At 42.2% G+C, this 17,645-nt stretch overlaps 2 protein-coding genes across 23 annotated transcripts; one reads left to right on the top strand and one right to left on the bottom strand.

The window, feature by feature from the left end:
- The first annotated feature begins 1 nt into the window (after position 1).
- STKLD1 (serine/threonine kinase like domain containing 1) lies at positions 2-12,951 on the top strand. 22 transcript variants are annotated; one of them, XM_005512880.4, is made up of 19 exons: positions 7-304; positions 1,127-1,222; positions 1,674-1,718; positions 2,274-2,348; positions 2,982-3,086; positions 3,290-3,360; positions 3,836-3,951; positions 4,441-4,553; positions 4,651-4,811; positions 5,267-5,397; positions 6,008-6,091; positions 6,784-6,900; positions 7,286-7,420; positions 8,341-8,469; positions 9,197-9,325; positions 9,733-9,861; positions 10,381-10,518; positions 10,827-10,906; positions 12,651-12,951. In XM_005512880.4, exons 1-19 carry the CDS (start codon positions 290-292, stop codon positions 12,696-12,698), a joined length of 1,917 nt encoding a protein of 638 aa, XP_005512937.2. In that variant the 5' UTR covers positions 7-289; the 3' UTR covers positions 12,699-12,951. The 22 variants fall into 22 exon arrangements, with proteins under 22 accessions (XP_064891780.1, XP_021135769.2, XP_064891785.1 ...); XM_065035700.1 differs by having other exon boundaries at positions 11-297; XM_065035704.1 differs by having other exon boundaries at positions 29-297; positions 3,836-3,897.
- REXO4 (REX4 homolog, 3'-5' exonuclease) lies at positions 12,557-17,397 on the bottom strand. The gene is made up of 8 exons (XM_005512921.4): positions 17,134-17,397; positions 16,508-16,860; positions 16,069-16,221; positions 15,800-15,993; positions 15,512-15,600; positions 14,880-14,954; positions 14,040-14,114; positions 12,557-13,368 (listed from the first exon to the last, which is right to left on the bottom strand). Exons 1-8 carry the CDS (start codon positions 17,314-17,316, stop codon positions 13,267-13,269), a joined length of 1,224 nt encoding a protein of 407 aa, XP_005512978.2. The 5' UTR covers positions 17,317-17,397; the 3' UTR covers positions 12,557-13,266.
- Between the last annotated feature and the right edge of the window lie 248 nt (positions 17,398-17,645).

Genomic DNA, 17,645 nt, shown 5'->3' with positions numbered 1-17,645 from the left:
TCGGAAGGGCGGGTAGGCCCCGCCCACCGGCGCTGCGTGCTTAAAGGGGCCGCAGCCCCCACTGGGGAAACACCTCTGAGGGGTCGTGGGGAGAGGGGTCAGGGGTCGATTGTCTTTCCCGTGTGCTTATGCCTCAGTGCTAATAACGGTGATTTTTTGGTTTGAAAATGTAACCTAAGAGTGAAGGAAGCGGCCTGACCCTGCTGGGCTCCCACTACTAACGGCTGAGGGGCCTCATTTCCTGAGGGTCTTTCCGCACCCGCTGCCTCATTGGGAGCCCAGTCCTGCAATGGAGAAGTACGAGGTGCTGCCTGGGGCCAGGCCTTGTGTGATGGGAGGGGGACGGCTGTGGTATTTTGGGGGGAGTGGATGACCCTGGGGAGGGGTTTGTGGCCTAAGGATGAGGGTGTAGATATGTGACTGTGGGAGGGGATGCAGGTGGCCCCAAGGAGGGGCTGTGTGGCCCTGTGGAGGGTCAGAACTGCTCTGAGGAAGGGGCTGACATGGGGGCTGGAGAACAGGAGCTGGGGGGTGGCCTTCTCGCTGTCTACAACTACCTGAAAGGAGGTTATGGCATGGGGGGGGGTTGGTCTCTTCTCCCCAGTAGCAAGTGATAGGACAAGAGGAGATGGCCTCAAGTTGCACCACGGGAGGTTCAGATTGGATATCAGGAAAAAAATTCCTCACAGAAAGGGCTGTTGGGCATTGGAACAGGCTGCCCAGAAAAATGGTGGAGTCACCATCCCTGAAGGGGTTTAAAAGGTGTTTAGATGAGGTTCTTAGGGACATGGCTTAGTGCTAGAGTTAGGTTATAGTTGGACTCAATGATCCTGAGGGTCTCTTCCAACCCAAATGATTCTGTGGTCCTAGTGAGGGATGTGCTGGGATGCCAGTGGCCCTGGGGAGATGAGGGTGTTTTGCTGAGCAGGGGGAAGTGTGGACAAACATTTTTGAAGGGGAGGCCTGTGTGTTCCTGGAATGGGGTGCGTGTGGTCCAGCTCCTGGGAACTGGGGGTGTGCACTGTGCCGAGTGTCCCAGAAAGGGGTTTGAAGGGGCTTTTCTGCCTTGGGTGCTCTACAACTTACAGCTGAGCAAGTGCCTGAGTGTATCTCCTCTGCCCCACAGGTGCTGGAGCAGCTGCAGCCTGGGGCGCTGGGCACTATGCTGGTGGCTGAACTTAAAACAGAAATGGATGCAAAGAAGAAATATATAATAAAGCAGGTGAGAGGATGATTGTTAGGAAAGCAAGGTTCCTTTGACATGTTTGTCATCTCCATGAGCCCTTCTGATAGTAACAGAAGTGTTGAGGCAAGCTTGGCCATTGGGTCACAGTAGGCTTACCTCTCAGTATGCTGCTGGTTTGGAAATGGAAAGGTTTTGATCACTTTATCAAAATATTGAGGTTAGAAGTGAGAAAGGGGACCAGCCTATTTAGGTGTTTGTTCACCTTAGCTTGCTGCCACTTTGGCAGTACAGGAGGACTGGCTAGCTTTAAAATGCTGTTTCTGGCCACCTCCCAGCAGCAAGACTGCTCCAAATGTGAGATTGGAGCTATCATTGAAAACTTGCGCTTGTTCATACACAATTTTCAGTTCTAGTCGTTCTGACAAGATTATTCTGGCTTGGAGTTTGGCTGTCTCTCTGTTATGATCTTATCTTCTTTTTGGTGCAGGTTGAATGCATTGAAGAAAAGCAAGCAAATGAGGCCCTGAAGGAGGTATCTGTGGTTTTTCTTCACTGCTTCATTTACAAAGACCAAAGTCTTGACAGAACAAAGCTTTTTATCTGTAAGGATTAACTAAGTAAATAGTCAAGATGCAAATAGGGTAAGGCTATCTGAGGGGTGTGCTCCCTGCCCTCTGCTTGAGCTCAGGCCAGGATTTTATATTAATTGTTCCTCTACTTGAATATGTGGATTCAAATGGACGACTCTTCTCAGAGGATAGCCCTGTTTTGGAGTTTGTGTTTGCTTTATGCTGAAAACAGAGAAGAGTTCATCCTTTTGGCCTTTAAGCTGAAGGAAAACCTTGCTCTGTTCATAGTTTATTGTTAGTAAACTCAATTTGTAACTATACTAAGTAGAGTCTTACTGAAATATTTTTCCTTGACACTTCTACATACAAATATACAACAGAGCTTGCATATTGAAAAGATTTGATCAGACATGTGACATGAACAAGTCAAGAACTGGCTTAGGATATTATTGACAGTGCTGGTCAGTGGGAAGGACTGTGTAGCTATGGAAAGCTCTCTCTGTATTTTTTCTATACAGGCAAGAGATTTGCTAAAACTTCATCATTCAAACATCTGTGTTTACAAGGAATTGTTTGTGACTTGGGATAATGAGGTGAGAATGAAATAGGATTGGTTAAATTGGAATACATGGTTAACGTAGGTGTGGAAGCATTTTTGCAGGTTTACATTTAGGGTCATTGGTGTTAGATGCTACAGAAAAAAAGATTATTTGACATGAAACAAACCTGCTTTATTAACTCCTGAATAAACACGCTGTGAAGGAGTCCATCGCATTTCAGTACTACATACTGACTCACAGCTTCTGGTGTGAATCAGTGTGCAATACTGATTTGCATACCTGCATAAAAACGCTTTACAGGAGACTATAGGAAACTGTAAAGCCAAAAGCCCTGAGTTTTTGCAGATTCTGTGCTCAGGTAAAATGTTATGGATGTATATTTGATATATTTAACTTGAATTGTCCCATATGGCTTCAGAGAAGATGCTTGATAATGGTGTGGGGTTTTTTTAACAGAAACGAAAACCAAAACAACAAATGTGCTCTATTTCAAATAAAAACTAGTAATTATTGTATTCTCTGTGAGGGATGAATCATCTCAGAACACCTTGGTAGTGGTGAACACCACACCCACCAGTTTGGCCAAGTGCTCGGTTTTATCTTTCTTACTGAACATGTTATTACCTGTGAACAATTAGACAATGCCAGTGTAATGTTGTGTTACAGATATCATCTCTGTTCCTTTGTCTGGTAATGGAGCACTCAGGCCAGGGAGATCTTTCTGCTGTAATCAAGGAAAAAAAGCACAAGTCAGAAAAAATAGCAGACACGGTAAAAAGTACAGAAGAGGCACCTGGCTGAACTGACAGTGTCTCGCTGCTTTTATATTTCCTTCCTCTGTGTTCCCTCTTGAAGTCCTCCCCAAAATCTCTGGGGCAAAGTGTTTTGCTGAAGGGTGGGCTTGGAATCTTCTTCCAAAATATATTTGAAAGTTACTCTGTTTGTTACACTTTTGTGTATATTCTGCTCAACAGGTGATAATGAGTTTCCTGGGACAGATGGTGGATGCTTTGTTCTATATACACACACAAAATATTTTCCACAGGTGAGTAGAAATCTCATGCACTTTGTCTGACAGGTGACTTGTATATTTTTAAAAACAAAGAAACCAAACAGAACCCCCAAACAAAGACCCAAATCACCCCCCCTAAAAAAAAAAAAAAAAAACAAACCAAACCTCCTGATGTGTAAAGATGCTGGGAATCTGTAGTTAAATATCATTAAACCCTAATTTTACACACTGATGGGAAATCTTTGCCAAGTCTTGGGAAACAGGAGAGGTGCCTGAGGACTGGCAAATGTCACTCCAGTCTTCAAAAGGGGCAAGAAGGAGGACCTGGGTAACTCTAGACCAGTCAGCCTCACCTCCATCCCTGGGAAACCGATGGAATGACTTCTCCTTGGTGCCATCTCAAGGCATGTCAGGGATAAGAGGGTCATTAGGGGCAGTCAACATGGCTTCACCAAACTGGCTTTCGAGGTCCCTTCCAATCCCTGACATTCTGTGATTTGTGTTGCAGAAATCTCAAGCCATCAAACATACTTGTGACTGGTGAAGCATCCTTCGTGCTTAGTGACTTCAGTACAGAAACGCTTATGACAGATGAGATGAAATGGAAAATAAGAGTGGAAGAAAGTAGATATTTGGTTTACTGTTGTGTTTTTTTTACTTTATTTTTTAAAGTTTCAGCTGTGGTGGATATTTTTAGTTCTCAGAGAAAAATCAGCCAAAGAGGAAAAAATTATCTACTGTCCCACTTCTCCATATTGTACTATTTGTCTTCTGAAACATGAATAGGATATTCATAGGTGGCTGCCTGGAGCATTAATTGTGTTCACAATTGAAAACTATAATATGTTTGAGTCTCAGAACTCTGCAACAGATAGAGCTGGAATCCTTTTTAGCTCAATACCTCTGCAGTAACATCTGAGAAAATAACTCATTAGTTATAGAGTGTTTTAGTCTTTTGGGGTATATCGCCAGTAAAAAAATGTTTAATCTGTGCAGATTATCTCTAAATGATTTTTAGACATAAAACAATTGTTTGTGGTTCACGGATGTGCAAGCAAAAACTGTGTGTAGTACAATGTCAGTGCCGTGACTGTATGATTCTTATTTCACCAGGTTGCAAGTCTTGGATGGCTCCGGAAACATTTGGTTTTTCTTTTACTGAAAAATCTGACATCTGGTCTCTAGGTTGTATTCTACTCGACATGATGACCTGCTCTGTTCTGAATGTATGTAATAATGTTTCATTATAGACTTAAAATGTCCTGAGCCCACCGGGATGTCTGTGAGTGTGTGGAAGCTCTTCTGATATTGTGCTCCTTACAGGCAGAAGAGACAATGTGTTTTCTGCAGGATATCAGACAGGATACCAACCGTCTTGAGATGATTGTGATGCCACTGCAAATTGAATATACCAGCTCTGCACCTTTATTTCCAATTTTATTTATGATGCTAGAGATTGAGCCCTGCATGAGGCCCACAGCAAAGTGAGTTCTGGATGCTTTCCCTTTATTTTTTTATCCTGTGCCTCACCTCCCTTCTTGAAGATGGGAGCATTGGCTGCTGTTTGAAAGAGGCTGAGTCGAGGTTGCTGATCTTAGTGCCTTGACAAGTTGAGTTATTAAAGAAGTGAAAGATTTGGTGTTCATTCAAAGCGTGCGTTCTGATAGGTGTGGGTGCCCCTTTTTTGAGGAGTTACATTACAAAATCATGTTATACACAATTTTACAAGCCATTAACTTGAAGCCCAAGCATGGCTTGCTCAATATGAGCTCTTCTAATAGCCGTTTTGAAGTAAATTGTGTAAGTTCTGTCAAAGAATCCAGTCTTCAAAGTAGTATTAGGTTTCTAAATAAAAATGAAACAAAGGCTGTAGAAATTTTTTTGGTCGTAACTCATCGGTTCTAACTGATTTTACTGCTTTTGTCTTTTATAATTCTAGGGATCTCACTGATGACCCTTTTATTAGGGAATGCCTGACTGTTGCAGGTGCCTCCTCAGTAAAACTGAAAAAGTCTTTGCCTCCCAAAATAATAGATGTGTTCCTTGAGGGAAGAATTGAAGAAGTTCTAGGTAATAAGGAAAATCAGATTAATGTAATGGTGATTTTCACAGGAAATAAAGCTGCGTGTGTTCCAGTCAGCATCTGCTCTACCTGAAAATGAATTACTGGGTGTTCATTTTACTTGAAATAAAATGGGATCCTTTTGAGGAAGGATCACTACACAGCCTTTTCTGTAACCTCTTAAGGTTACCAGCCATACCTGCTCTGCGAGTTAAATGTGGTCAGAGGTCATTCCTAAAAAAAATTGGGACCCCTGCTTTTGTTGTCTGCATTCTGATGTGTTTGCTGATTTATGCCACAAAAGATCTGCTCCATTATTTTCCTCCTAGAAAAGGAAGATACAATCTTAATCTGAAAAGAGTACCAAAATAATATATTTAAAGCTTTTATCCCCACTCTGATTTTATATATTTTTGGGGACCTGTTGGAATATTATGTCAAACACATATTATAGAGATGAATCATAACACTTTAATATTTAGATGTTTGATGCATTAGGTGGAAAGTTTTTCTCTTTTCAACAATCACAACTTGTGAATTCGTGTAAATGAAAATAACATATCTTGCACAAAATAGAGAAAATGTGAGCAATTAGAAGAGTTTTCTTTTTGTGTGTAGAATTCATGCAGGCTTTCTGGGATATAGAAGAAGTACAGGTTAAAGCCATTCAGCTCTTTGCCAGTTCTGTGAGAGATAAAAGCGGTAAGGCACTATTTTATCAGTTTATTTATTCTGCTCTTTCCTTACATTTTGAGATAACAGGAAGAAGAAAAATATTCTTATGATGAGAAATGAGAATGAAATTGTTCTCTTCCTGTTTTGCATTTTTGGAAAATACTGGAATAGGTCACTAGTTGATGTGATGTGTTGGTACTTGTTTTGTATGTGCTTTTGTTGCACAGCAGAGGTGTTTTGCTGGGTAAGAAAAATGTGGGCTGGAAAAAAACAAAACTAAGTGATATTTTAATTGGTGACTAAGGTGAATTGGCAAACTGACATTTGAGGAAGGTAAATTTGTATCAGTATTGGGGCAATGTGGGGGTGATGCCTGGGGCTATAAGACTGGGAGAGCAAAAGGAAACTGCGTGTGTCTAGTAAAGGTGTGTGAGAGAAAACTTCATATTTTCCCCAGCATCTGCACATTTTTCAGGCTAATCTTTCAGATCACGGCTAATATTTTCGAAGCACCATGTTAACTCAGTTACAAAATGTGTTGCTGTTTAATACTGGTATTGGCTTATTGTGTTAAAACACACGGCTGCTCATATCTGTAATCAGTAATGAAAAATAACTTGTTTGAAACTGGAACTCTTGTGTTTCGGAGCATCCATACCCACTGAGCATTCGAAGCTGTGTAACTGGATGTTGTCTCAAATAATTTCTTTTCCCCACAGCCTGGCCCTATCTGCTGAAGTTCACAGAACTGACCACTTTTGCCATGAAGACTCATGTAGATTCTCCCAAGATACAAGTAGATGGTTGCAGTTTATTGCTTGAAATTCTTAGTCAAGGTACAGTTACAAGACTTACAACTTATGCTGAGTAATACAGCATCTCTTGTAAAGTTTGATGTAGCAGATCAGGTTTGAAATGGGTTCAGTAATCACAGAATCAACTGAGTTGAAAAAGACCTCAGATCAAGTCTAACCCTTGGTCCAACTCCAGTCCATTGCAGGAGTATATTATGGGAGACAGTGTCAAAGGCTTTGCTGAAGTCTAGATAGACCACATCTACAGCTTTAGGGGATAAATTGAATGTAACAGAATAATTTAATAACTTTTGGGTACGTTATGTGAAGAAATGCTGCTAATTGAATGTTTTACTCATGCTAACAGCAGAAGGTTCAGACTTGCAAGACACTGAAATCTTTGTTGTGTTAAAATGTTTTTTGACAGCTCCAGAACAGGATGTGGTGATGGCCCTGATTGAGAACGTGGCCCCCTCTCTGCTAGACACCGTGAGAAAACACTCGGGAAATGAAGAGTTACTTTCATTGGTCTGTACGTTATTGATGATTATTTCAGCCAGTGGTGAGTCACCTTGTTCCTATTTTGGGAATATTCTTATGTTTCTGCTTTTATAGTCTAATCCAAGATATGATACAGAACTTGTGATTTCACTGAGAGATGTGGATGCCTGTAGGTGTTAGTTTAATAGTGGTAACATCGATAATATCCACTAGATATTGGTAAGATAACAGTCCTGAAAGTATAAGATCCACTGCTGAGGCTTCAGGTACTTACAGAATTGTATCTAGTGGAGTGGCCCTGTATTTCATCTTGTTTTGGAAATAAATATAAACTGTGCAAATAGTAGCACTTGGGAAAACAAAGGCATAGAACCTGATTATATTTTTAGCTGTGTAATGGCAAATTAGAAAACATTCTACCTAATTTCTCCACTTTTTTTTACTCCAACATTGTAACTTCTAAATATTTATAGTATTTTTTTACTTGTTTTCAGTGTCGCTTCAATAGTCATCAGAAGGCTGTTTTTTATAAATAGTTACAGAATAATTTAACAGCAAGGGGATAATCTTAGAAATACGAGGTACAAAGTGTCATGTACAAATAAACTTACCATCTAAGACCAAAACACTTTTCTGCAGAGTTTCCTAATTCTGAACCTGAGGTAGCTTTGATTGCTAAATTGCAAATGTTTGAAAAATAGTGATTTATACCCTCTCAGTTCCTTTTCTGCTCTAAATTTCAGATCTGTAAGGAAAAGGGATGATCGAAGGTCTGTTTGAAAGCGTGTGCTAAAAACTGCTTAGGTGCATCCTGTTAAAGCATTTGGTCTGTTCTCTTGCTTTCTTTTGTCTAGCTGATGGTATCACATTGCTGATTCGTTATCACTGTTTAAATATGGTTAGTGGTGCTGTCTGGTGTGAGGACAGCAAGTGGGACAAAAATACCAGACTGTATAGTATTCCTTTCTCTGTGTTTTTCAGAAGTTGCTGCAGAGAATCTGAGGAAAGCTGGAATAATCACAGACCTTCTGATGATTTTGAGTGGTTTTCCTCACAATGCGAAGATCTGCCTCTCATGCTGTGGAGTTCTCTGGAGCTTGGCAGTGGGTGGTAAGGAGAACACAGTCTTGTGCCTCAACTCGTGTGACTTGGAGGCAGTGGGTGTTGTGCCCAGTTGAGTTCAGACATTCCTGGTGCTGGAACTGGATCTTTCTTCTTTCTCCCATTCTGGAGAGGTGTCTCCACATCACTGCTAGAATAACTTGAAGTGATCCAGAGGTAAATGAGAGAACTAAAAACTAATGCAGACTTTGTAGCAACTCTTTTTGTGATAGGGTGTCAAAGTAAAATCTTAGCCAAAATACAACCATTTCTGTGAGAAGTTCTTGTGCAGGTGTGTGGTGTTCTAATCATCGAGGAGGGGTGAAAGCAGGGTGTGCACAATTGCCCTTGGTGTGTTTTATTACCTCTGTGCAACAAACCACCCATTCAATTTATGTGATGAGCTACATATTCATCCTGCAGACCTTATTCTGTCAAAGGCAGTTATTTTTGGAGGTTTCTTGCTGTGATCCCCATGTATAATTCAAATGGCAAAGAAAACCCAACTCCAGGAGAAGTCCAGCTTTCTGCAATATTACTATATATTAGTTCTGTAAAATTTGATTGGTTTTTGTACTTTTTGGATTCCTTCCCTCTGCTGTTGTCCATATTAAAATAATGATGCATTACTCCAATGCCATCACCCATTAAGATTTTACATACAAGGTGCTTATGATATTATTACTTGATTAAATAACTCTGCTCGATGCATTTCCTTTTTGTTACGGTTATCCAGCGAACAACACAGACCACGCGTTGCTGAAAAGTGCCGTCCCCGTTATCTCTGCCGTCCTTCAAGAGCATCTCCAGAATGGACCAGTTATGGAGTCAGCCTGCTCAGCTCTGTGGGCATTGTCATTCCAAGGTGTGTGTTCCCAGCTTCCTTGTTCCTTGTGCATGGGAAAGGTGTCTGTCTGTCAGTGGGAAATAGCGGCTGCTTGGTCTGAGCAGGCTCTGCAGATGGCAGCAGAGTTAGGAACTTGCATCCTCTCAACCAGTTTTCCCTGTACTTTCTTACTCTCCTTAATGAAGCTCTTTTTGATGAGCCACAGCAATGATATAACTGCATGACCCCTGCATCAGCTCATGATAAGGTTTTATTTGGCCTTTTTTTACTGTAGTACAGGTTTTCACATGCTTTCTTTTGTAACTTTAATCACATTGTTAAAAAGTCATTTCAGAAACAGGAGGCAGAAATTGAAGTGTTGCTGAGTGTGTTAAAGGCTTTTGAGTATATTTGAAGTTTGGGGGTTTTGTGTTGTTTTGTTTAAGGTTGCTTAACTGAAGATGAATATGAGCCCACAACAGCCCTTCTGCTGGATGCGCTCAGGATGAACCTGGGAAGACCAGTGCTGGTGAAGAACACCTGCCTGGCATTAGCAAGCCTTCTGAGGCTATCTGGTAACATTCAGCAATTCTTTTTAAAAATTATTAATTGCAATTCAGCTCAGAAGTGGATATTTCTGTATTGTTCAAGAGTTTGTAGTAGGATTTGGATTGACATGTGCTCTGAGTTAATCTTCCAGGACTGGTGAGAGGAAATAGTGAAACTGGAGGTGTGATTTTAGGTTTTTAATTTCCCATGGCCCCAGCATGAATGTATGAGAAGTGTTAGATCGACACAATCTGATCTATTAATAAATGGAGTGTTTTGTTTAATTACTTTACAATGAAGTTGTTTCACTGTGTTAAAGTGAATGTGAAAACAGTAAGCATGAAAATATCAGTCCTGCCATGTGTGACAGCATTGGTTGTGTATATGTTCTTCTGCTTGTTGCCCAAACTTGCTTCAAAATAGCTTTTGGGAAGACTAAAAATAAGACACACCTTCCTGGAAAAATATTACACATGTCCAGGGGACTGGAAAGCAGATAATGCTGCAGTGACCAACTAGCCCAACAGTGTTTGTCTCCCTTTCAGAAATACCAGCTTTGAGATTTATAACGGATTCCAAAGGCAGTGGAATAAAGCTGCTGAAAGATGCCTACCGCCTTCACATAAATGATCCAGAAGTGGTGGAAAACATCTGTATGCTGATTAATGAGATGGTTCAGTATGGTGAGATCATGGTGGTGTTAGATGAATCTCTTCCTCTCCCTCAAAAAATAGTAAAGAAAACTAACAGCAGCTGCTCAGGGATGTTAGTTGCTCTCAGGAAAAACTTATGTATCTGTGAAAGGAGGATAAATTGGAACTGGGAGTTCATCCCTCTTGTTCTTGAATAATTATAAATGCCCCTCTGTTGTAGTGATATAACTTCATCTTATCCTGCCTTCTGTTTGTGGATCTGTCCCCTCATTGCTCTTCTTTAGCACCTGCTGATACTATTGGCAGTTGTAACTGTATATTATCCTGTTCATTTGCAGAAGACGTGGTGCTGGATATGCTGTCCCAGAAAACAGAAGAACTGCTGTCTGAAATAAAAAGGCGGTTTCCATCCAGTACGGTATGTAGAAGCCACTGTCATAATATAGGGTAGATGGTTAATATCTTATTTCTGGTTATGAATTGTATCATTCTCAAATAGCTGCAATTACACAGTGCAGAAATGTACAGAATTATGTGTATATGGGGTGAAGAATGTATTTGTAAGAATATTTCTAAGTACTGAAAGCAAGTAGTTGGAAGTCACAGAATCCCAGAATGTGAGGGGTTGGAACGGACCTGGAAAGCTCATCCAGTGCAATCCCCCCATGGAGCAGGAACACCCAGATGAGGTTACACAGGAAGGTGTCCAGGCGGGTTGGAATGTCTGCACAGAAGGAGACTCCACAACCCCTTGGGCAGCCTGGGCCAGGCTCTGCCACCCTCACTGGGAAGAAGTTTCTTCTCAAATTTAAGTGGAACCTTTTGTGTTCCAGTTTGAACCCATCACCCCTTGTCCTATCACTGGTTGTCACCGAGAAGAGCCTGGCTCCATCCTCCTGACACTCCCCCTTTAGATATCTGTAAACATTGATGAGGTCACCCCTCAGTCTCCTCTTCTCCAGCTCCAGAGCCCCAGCTCCCTCAGCCTTTCCTCACACGGGAGATGCTCCACTCCCTTCAGCATCTTGGTGGCTGTGCTGGACTCTTTCCAGCAGTTCCCTGTCCTGCTGGAACTGAGGGGCCACAACTGGACACAATATTCCAGGTGTGGTCTCCCCAGGGCAGAGCAGAGGGGCAGGAGAACCTCTCTGACCTACTGACCACCCCCTTCTAACCCACCCCAGGTACCATTGGCTTCCTGGCCACAAGGGCCCAGTGCTGGCTCATGGTCATCCTGTTGTCCCCAGGACCCCCAGGTCCCTTTCCCCTTGTCATCTTTTAAAACTACATTCTGGTCTCTTGCAACATTTTGTTCATTTATTACATTCTTCATACTAAAACATGCCAAGGTTCACAAGAACAAAGCATGTTACCGCCAAATATTTTTGTGTTGTAATATCCTTAAGCAGACCCCATACAAAGAGAAAATCAACAAAAGAAACCCTTGGGACAATTTGCCTGCAGGTTTAACTTAGAATAAATTCCAACAAGTAGTCATACCAAAAAAGGTAAGTATTGAAACACCAGAAACAGTGAAGTTATTCAAGCTATTTAATGTGTTACACTAATATTTCCTTTTGCAATGGCTTGCTGTTGTCAAACCAATAATGACAAGTTTGTACATCAAGCCAATAAAACTGTTTAGTCTTACAGCTTTCCTCTTAGTTACACGCAAACTTGTTCTCCAGTGTCTCCTGCAGACATTGCCTGCACTAGTTTAATGAATGCTGCAGCAATATGGTAGTGCAGCAAAAAAGAATCACAAAAGAGAAGAAAGCTCCCTCTTCTGTTGTAAATGTGATTTGATGCTTCCCCTTCTGTTATAAATGTAATTCCTTGTTCTCCGAGTCCCCTCTTGACAGGCCAGAACAGTTTCTCTGGCAATACAGTGTGCGACGTGCAACTGCTAAATCTCCAAAACCCTTTCCTGGTATCCATTTCCCTTCCAGTATCCATTTAGATTATTTAAATCAGAACATTAGTATTTGGTCTGTTAATTATGGTTACTTTGGATTTTGCAGTATCAGACCCCACATGTGCTTTAAACATCACTCACTTGAAAGGCCTATGTTAGACACAGTGCTTTTATTAATAAAGGAATGTAAAAATAAGTGAAGCAACAAGGTAATGTTGTATTTTACAACTCTTCTATTTCTCTCCAGGAGATAATAACCCTTGTGGATGCAACGCTTTTGAAACTGCAGAAATAAGAGAGAAACTTTCTGTATAAGAACAAGACTTGTGCCCTTCTGGTTCAGATATAAAAGCTTGGATCCTTCAGAAATATTTAAAAATATTTTTCTCATCAGAAAGATTAATATTAGGCCATTAATAATACATAACCAGCTATATATTCTGTTGATTTAGGTACACAACTGTGAGACTAACAGCCATCAAGAATTTGCCTTACTTTGTAGACTTTAAAATATTTCAAATAAAGATTTTAGTTTTGTGAATTTCAGCTAAGTGATGAGTTTCTCCCTTCATTTATCCTAATAGAAACACATTTTAAATAAACGTATTCAGTGTATATTTTCTGCAGAAATTGAACTGATGAAGTACTTGACAGAGGCAGGACTACAGGTATTGTTTACACGCAGTAGTAGGCATTAGGTGTGGGTACCACAGGGATGGCGCCACTTGGTTATCATGTCAGGAACTATTGTCCTTTGATTTTCATGAAGTAGCTGCTGTCAGTTCTGAGTTCTCTCTAAATTTGCCCTGGAACGTGACGTGAAACCAGCAAAAGCTGCAGATAGAAACACAGTGTAGAATCATTCAGTTTTTACTATTTTTGTTGTTAGATTTGTTCTTAACAGCAGCTTCCCATGTCTTTTTCTCCAAGGTGTACAGTCTCATAGCTGCTTGTGCATCCTGAATCTGAAAGAGAACAGAACAAACAGGAGGCTTAATGAAACAAAGCTGACATGGTTTAAGAATACTACTGTTAAAAAAGCAGCTAAATCTTCCATCATTATGTCTTTTCAATTAGCATTTCATAATTGCTTTCTAGGTGTAGGTTCTTCAGAGTGACTAGCAGAAGGGGATGAATATATATTCAGACTGTGTGTCTCACCACAAGGCTATGCACTTCTCTTTCTGATTGTGACTTGGAAAGCCCTAATGAAAAAATACCCTTGATACAGTATCTTGGAGGTATCCAGACACTTTTCCCTGTTTTTCCCTTCATTCCTCTGTTATATCCTCCTGTCCACTATTTTATCCAGCCCACCAGAACGCTGCTTGTAAGGTAAGCAGGCAATACTTGAGAATTACTTTTTTCCTCAGGCATCTTAAAACAACAATTAGCATTTAAACAAAATACAGCTGACTTGCTCAAAAGGAGTTTATGAATATAAGGGAATAATCCAAGTGTATGAGACACAGTAAGTAAGCTTAGACAGTGATCTTACTGCGTGCTGGTGTCCATGCAGAGCTCATTAACTTTCACAGAGAGGTGAGAATGAAGCCACGGCTTTCTGGATTGAACCTGGATCCTACAGCTAATGTGTTCATCTACCCCAAAATGTATGTTCTGGGGAGATACGCACCGAGCAGTGCTCCGCTGTCTGCACTTGAATGTTCAGCAGTCTCTCGCAGAGCAGTTTCAGTGATGGCCGTGCACACTAGAAATAGAAAAAATAGCATTGTTGTGTATTTATATAAAAGATACTAGTTTAAGTGTATTCCTCATTAAGGTATAGCACATCTCAGCTTCTACTGATGAGCTGTCAAGAATAATTTGTGAATTAAGAGATTTACACAAGCACTACTGAGAGGATTTTATATTTATTATTAAGATTTATGTTTGGGATGCTTTGCTGCGAAAAAACATGAGCATATAGTTATGAAACTTAAAATATCTCCCTATGATCTGAACCTTTACTCCTGCAGTCTAGGCAGGAACTTGAAGCCATCTATATTTTGTATATCCCTATGGAAATGATACCATTAAGAAGGTCGCATAAGCCTTACTGTAAGTAGAACTGTACCATCTTATTTTGCTACCCAGAAAATCATTATGAAGACCATGCGAGTGCTAAAGAATGGGAGAGCCACAGAATTTTGTGTGCAGGTATTATTGGTAATGTTTGTACTGAACTAAGCAACTTATTGATATATTTCAAACACTAAGGTGTTTAAAAGATGCATAGATGAGGTTCTTGGGGACGTGGCTTAGTGCTGGTATTAGGTTAAGGGTTAGACTTGATCTTGAGGGTCTTTTGCAACCAAAATGATTCTATGATTCCAAGCATTCACCTAGACTAGGCTTTTCAAATGACAAAAAGCAGACATCCCTGTTTTGGGGAGGAAAGAAAGAACGGGCAAGCAGGAGTGAGTCAGCAGCTCAAGAGTCAGTTCTGAGGTTCACCTTCCCAGCAGCTTCTTACCTTGACTCTCTGTTTGAAAGGCTTGTATTTTTGTGTGTCACGTATTTTCTTCTTAGGATGATCAAGAAATAGAACCTAGAAGAAATAACATTTCCAGTCCAAAGTGTGCTGTTGCATAGAAATTTATACAGCTGAATGTACAGCTTCCTGCTCTTCCATCCATTGTGAGAGAGAGTTCAAAACCATGAATGGACAAGACCAAGATCATCCAGCCACCGGCTGGGCTTGAGAACCACGGTTCTACTTAGCACAAGAAACAGAAATAATCTGGAGGCATCACCTGTAGAAGTTGCCTGCAGTGCTGGTACAGCAGGATCTGAGATACCTGTCTCTGGTAATGATGTCCACACTGCTGAGCTGGTTTTTCATCATTCTGCTTCTTTCCTGGCTCTTTAATTTAGTAAACAGATCGATGCCTTTAGCAACAGCGTTTGGGAGTGGAAGAACTTCAGTGGGCAAGTGACTAGGGCTATACTTGGTGCAGCATGAAATGACAAGAAACTGAGGTAACAAAGCTGTAGTTTCTAGGAGCTCAGGTGTGTTCATCTGAGCCAGAAAGATGTATTAGAAACTCAATCAATCTTAAATTTTTGGAGCCTTGTCTTCAAAATAACAAATCTGCAGCCACATACCTTTAGATCATTGCGTAAAGCATGTCCAACTAAAATCCTTCCCTTCAAGATGTCAGCGACCTCCTTCTGAACTGTTTTAAAATCTTCACCTAAAAATACCACACAAGGAAACACTTTGCATTAGATGCATGAGACAGCTAAGCAAGCCACAGTTAAAACACGGCAGCTTTTTTGAGAAGGCAATTGTGTCCTTGGGATTGTACTCATCCAAGCTCAGCCAACGAGGCTTCTGCCACAGCCTGTTAAATGCTCCCTCCCTAAAGGACATTTCTGGGAAAAAGCTCCTACCTGTATTTATATTCTCGGGGCGAATGCCACTAACAGCTGTTCTGTAATCGGTCACCTCTTCTGTAGGCTTGACATACTTGTCATAAACGCACTTTCCAAACTGGTTCACGATGGACACACGAGCCACGATGCTCTCTTCACCCTTGGGCCCCACTCCCACCATCTCGCAGTCCATGGCCACGGCTCGCGTCAGCCTAGAGACCAAGGACAGCTTGGTGACACCTCTTACAGGGACAATCTCCACGGCTCCGCTGGGAGATGTCACTCACCCTTCAGAAGCTGTTTCTTTAACCAGCACCTTCTCCACAGACTCTTTGGATTTGGTTTCCAGTTCCAGATTTCTTCTAGCGATTTTTGCTGCTTCAGGTCCTATTGCTGCTTCAATATCTTTTGGATCAACGTCATCAAACCAGATTTCGGGCCTGGTAAGTACAGATTTAATTACATTTAACAGTCTTAAAGCAGTTCTGCATCTTTGAAGTGTAGGAAAAGCATATTTATTTTTTACATCAAGACATGAGCTCTGTGAAAATCAGTTTAGTCCTGTCACCTATGCAGGTTCATCGCTATATCTGAGGAGCGGGACAGCATGCAGCTTATTTATCCCAAAACTTGGTGTGGAATAGTGCAACTGTTCTGAACGTACTGCTCTGTGCTCCTTATGTACACCTCCCAAAATAAGTATTGTGTGATGCCTGAAGTACTCACTCTTTGGGTTGCTGCTCTGCCTGTTCTTCAGCTTTCCTCCTCTTATGCTTTATATCATCTTTCTCCTTTAAAACATTACTATCTTTCTTCTTTTCTTTGCAGCCTTTTCCATCACTTTTGGTGCCATTTAAAGCCTTGTCTGTTGCACCTCTCTTGGATTTTGGCCCAGCCAAAGGAGGAGCATCTTTAGCAGAACTACTGTCCGTTTGATTTGCGGGTTGGGCCTTTCCCACTTTCCCATTGATAGCTGGAACCTCTCGGCCATTTCCAGCTGGGAGCAGATGCTTCTTTTTGGTGGATGTTTGACAGGTAGAGAGGGTCTCGTTGGAGGTATTTGCCTTTTGTTTCAGTAGCTAAAATGACCAAAAAAAAGGAAAAAAGGATCATTCCCCTGCATTGCTGACCCCACCATCCTGGCCCCAGACTCTTGCTGGTCCTAGAATTACCTGCAATGGGTAATTCCCTGCTTTTATTGACACAAACATTGTTATTTTTTAATTACTCCACACAACGTGTGCCTGTGTTCAGGGAAACCCAGCGTGGCCCTGGCCCTCCCAGGGCGGTTTCCCCTACCCAGCCCCGGGGTGGCTCCGTCTACCCGCAGTGAACCGCCCGGTTCCCCTCACCTCCTGCAGCGCCTTCCAGTTGGCGGAGAACTCCTGGGGGCTGCGGGGCGGCGCTGCCGCCATGGCGGGGCCTTTCGGGGCAGCCGCCGCTTCCCCGGGGCTGCGTTCCACCTTCCTCCTCCTCCTCCTCCTCCTGCGGGCCCCGGCGCTGGGCCCCGGCTCCTCGGGGCTTCGCTTCGCCATCCGGCCCGGCCGCGCCGCGGGGGAGGCGGTTGCCGAGCGGGCCGGTGTTGCCGAGCGGGGGTTCCCGCTGCACCGGCCCGCCCGGGAACGGGCACCCGCGCTTGGGTTCCGGCTGCGGGACCCGCCCCAGGGGGAGCCCGGGGGTGTGTGGGGGTTCACCCCGGTGCCGCAGCCGAGGTGTGGGGGCTGTGAGGCTGCACAGCACGAAGCCGCTTTTCCCCTGTAAATCGGCCCTTGTGTGTCGTGGTTAGAGGAACAAAAATCGTGTGGAAACCTCTAGGCTAAGACTGAGCCTAATGTAGCAAGACCAGGCTTAATGTAACAGAAAC

The sequence above is a fragment of the Columba livia genome, chromosome 19, assembly GCF_036013475.1.
Source record: "Columba livia isolate bColLiv1 breed racing homer chromosome 19, bColLiv1.pat.W.v2, whole genome shotgun sequence".
In the NCBI taxonomy this organism is placed as follows: Eukaryota; Metazoa; Chordata; class Aves; order Columbiformes; family Columbidae; genus Columba; species Columba livia.
Note: the sequence above shows the minus strand (reverse complement) of the source record. Positions and strands in the feature narration are given on the sequence as shown.

What these genes read in the sequence shown, in the direction of transcription:
- REXO4 (XM_005512921.4), bottom strand. Translation starts at nt 17,316, where the DNA reads ATGGCGAAGCGAAGCCCCGAGGAGCCGGGGCCCAGCGCCGGGGCCCGC. An exon ending in GCAGAGCAGCAACCCAAAGA is followed by an intron (nt 16,222 to 16,507) that starts GTGAGTACTTCA and finishes TGTACTTACCAG; the next exon opens with GCCCGAAATCTGGTTTGATG. An exon ending in AGACAGCGGAGCACTGCTCG is followed by an intron (nt 13,369 to 14,039) that starts GTGCGTATCTCC and finishes GTTCTCTTTCAG; the next exon opens with ATTCAGGATGCACAAGCAGC.
- STKLD1 (XM_005512880.4), top strand. An exon ending in CAGAAAAAATAGCAGACACG is followed by an intron (nt 3,087 to 3,289) that starts GTAAAAAGTACA and finishes TCTGCTCAACAG; the next exon opens with GTGATAATGAGTTTCCTGGG. An exon ending in GAAAATAAGAGTGGAAGAAA is followed by an intron (nt 3,952 to 4,440) that starts GTAGATATTTGG and finishes TTATTTCACCAG; the next exon opens with GTTGCAAGTCTTGGATGGCT.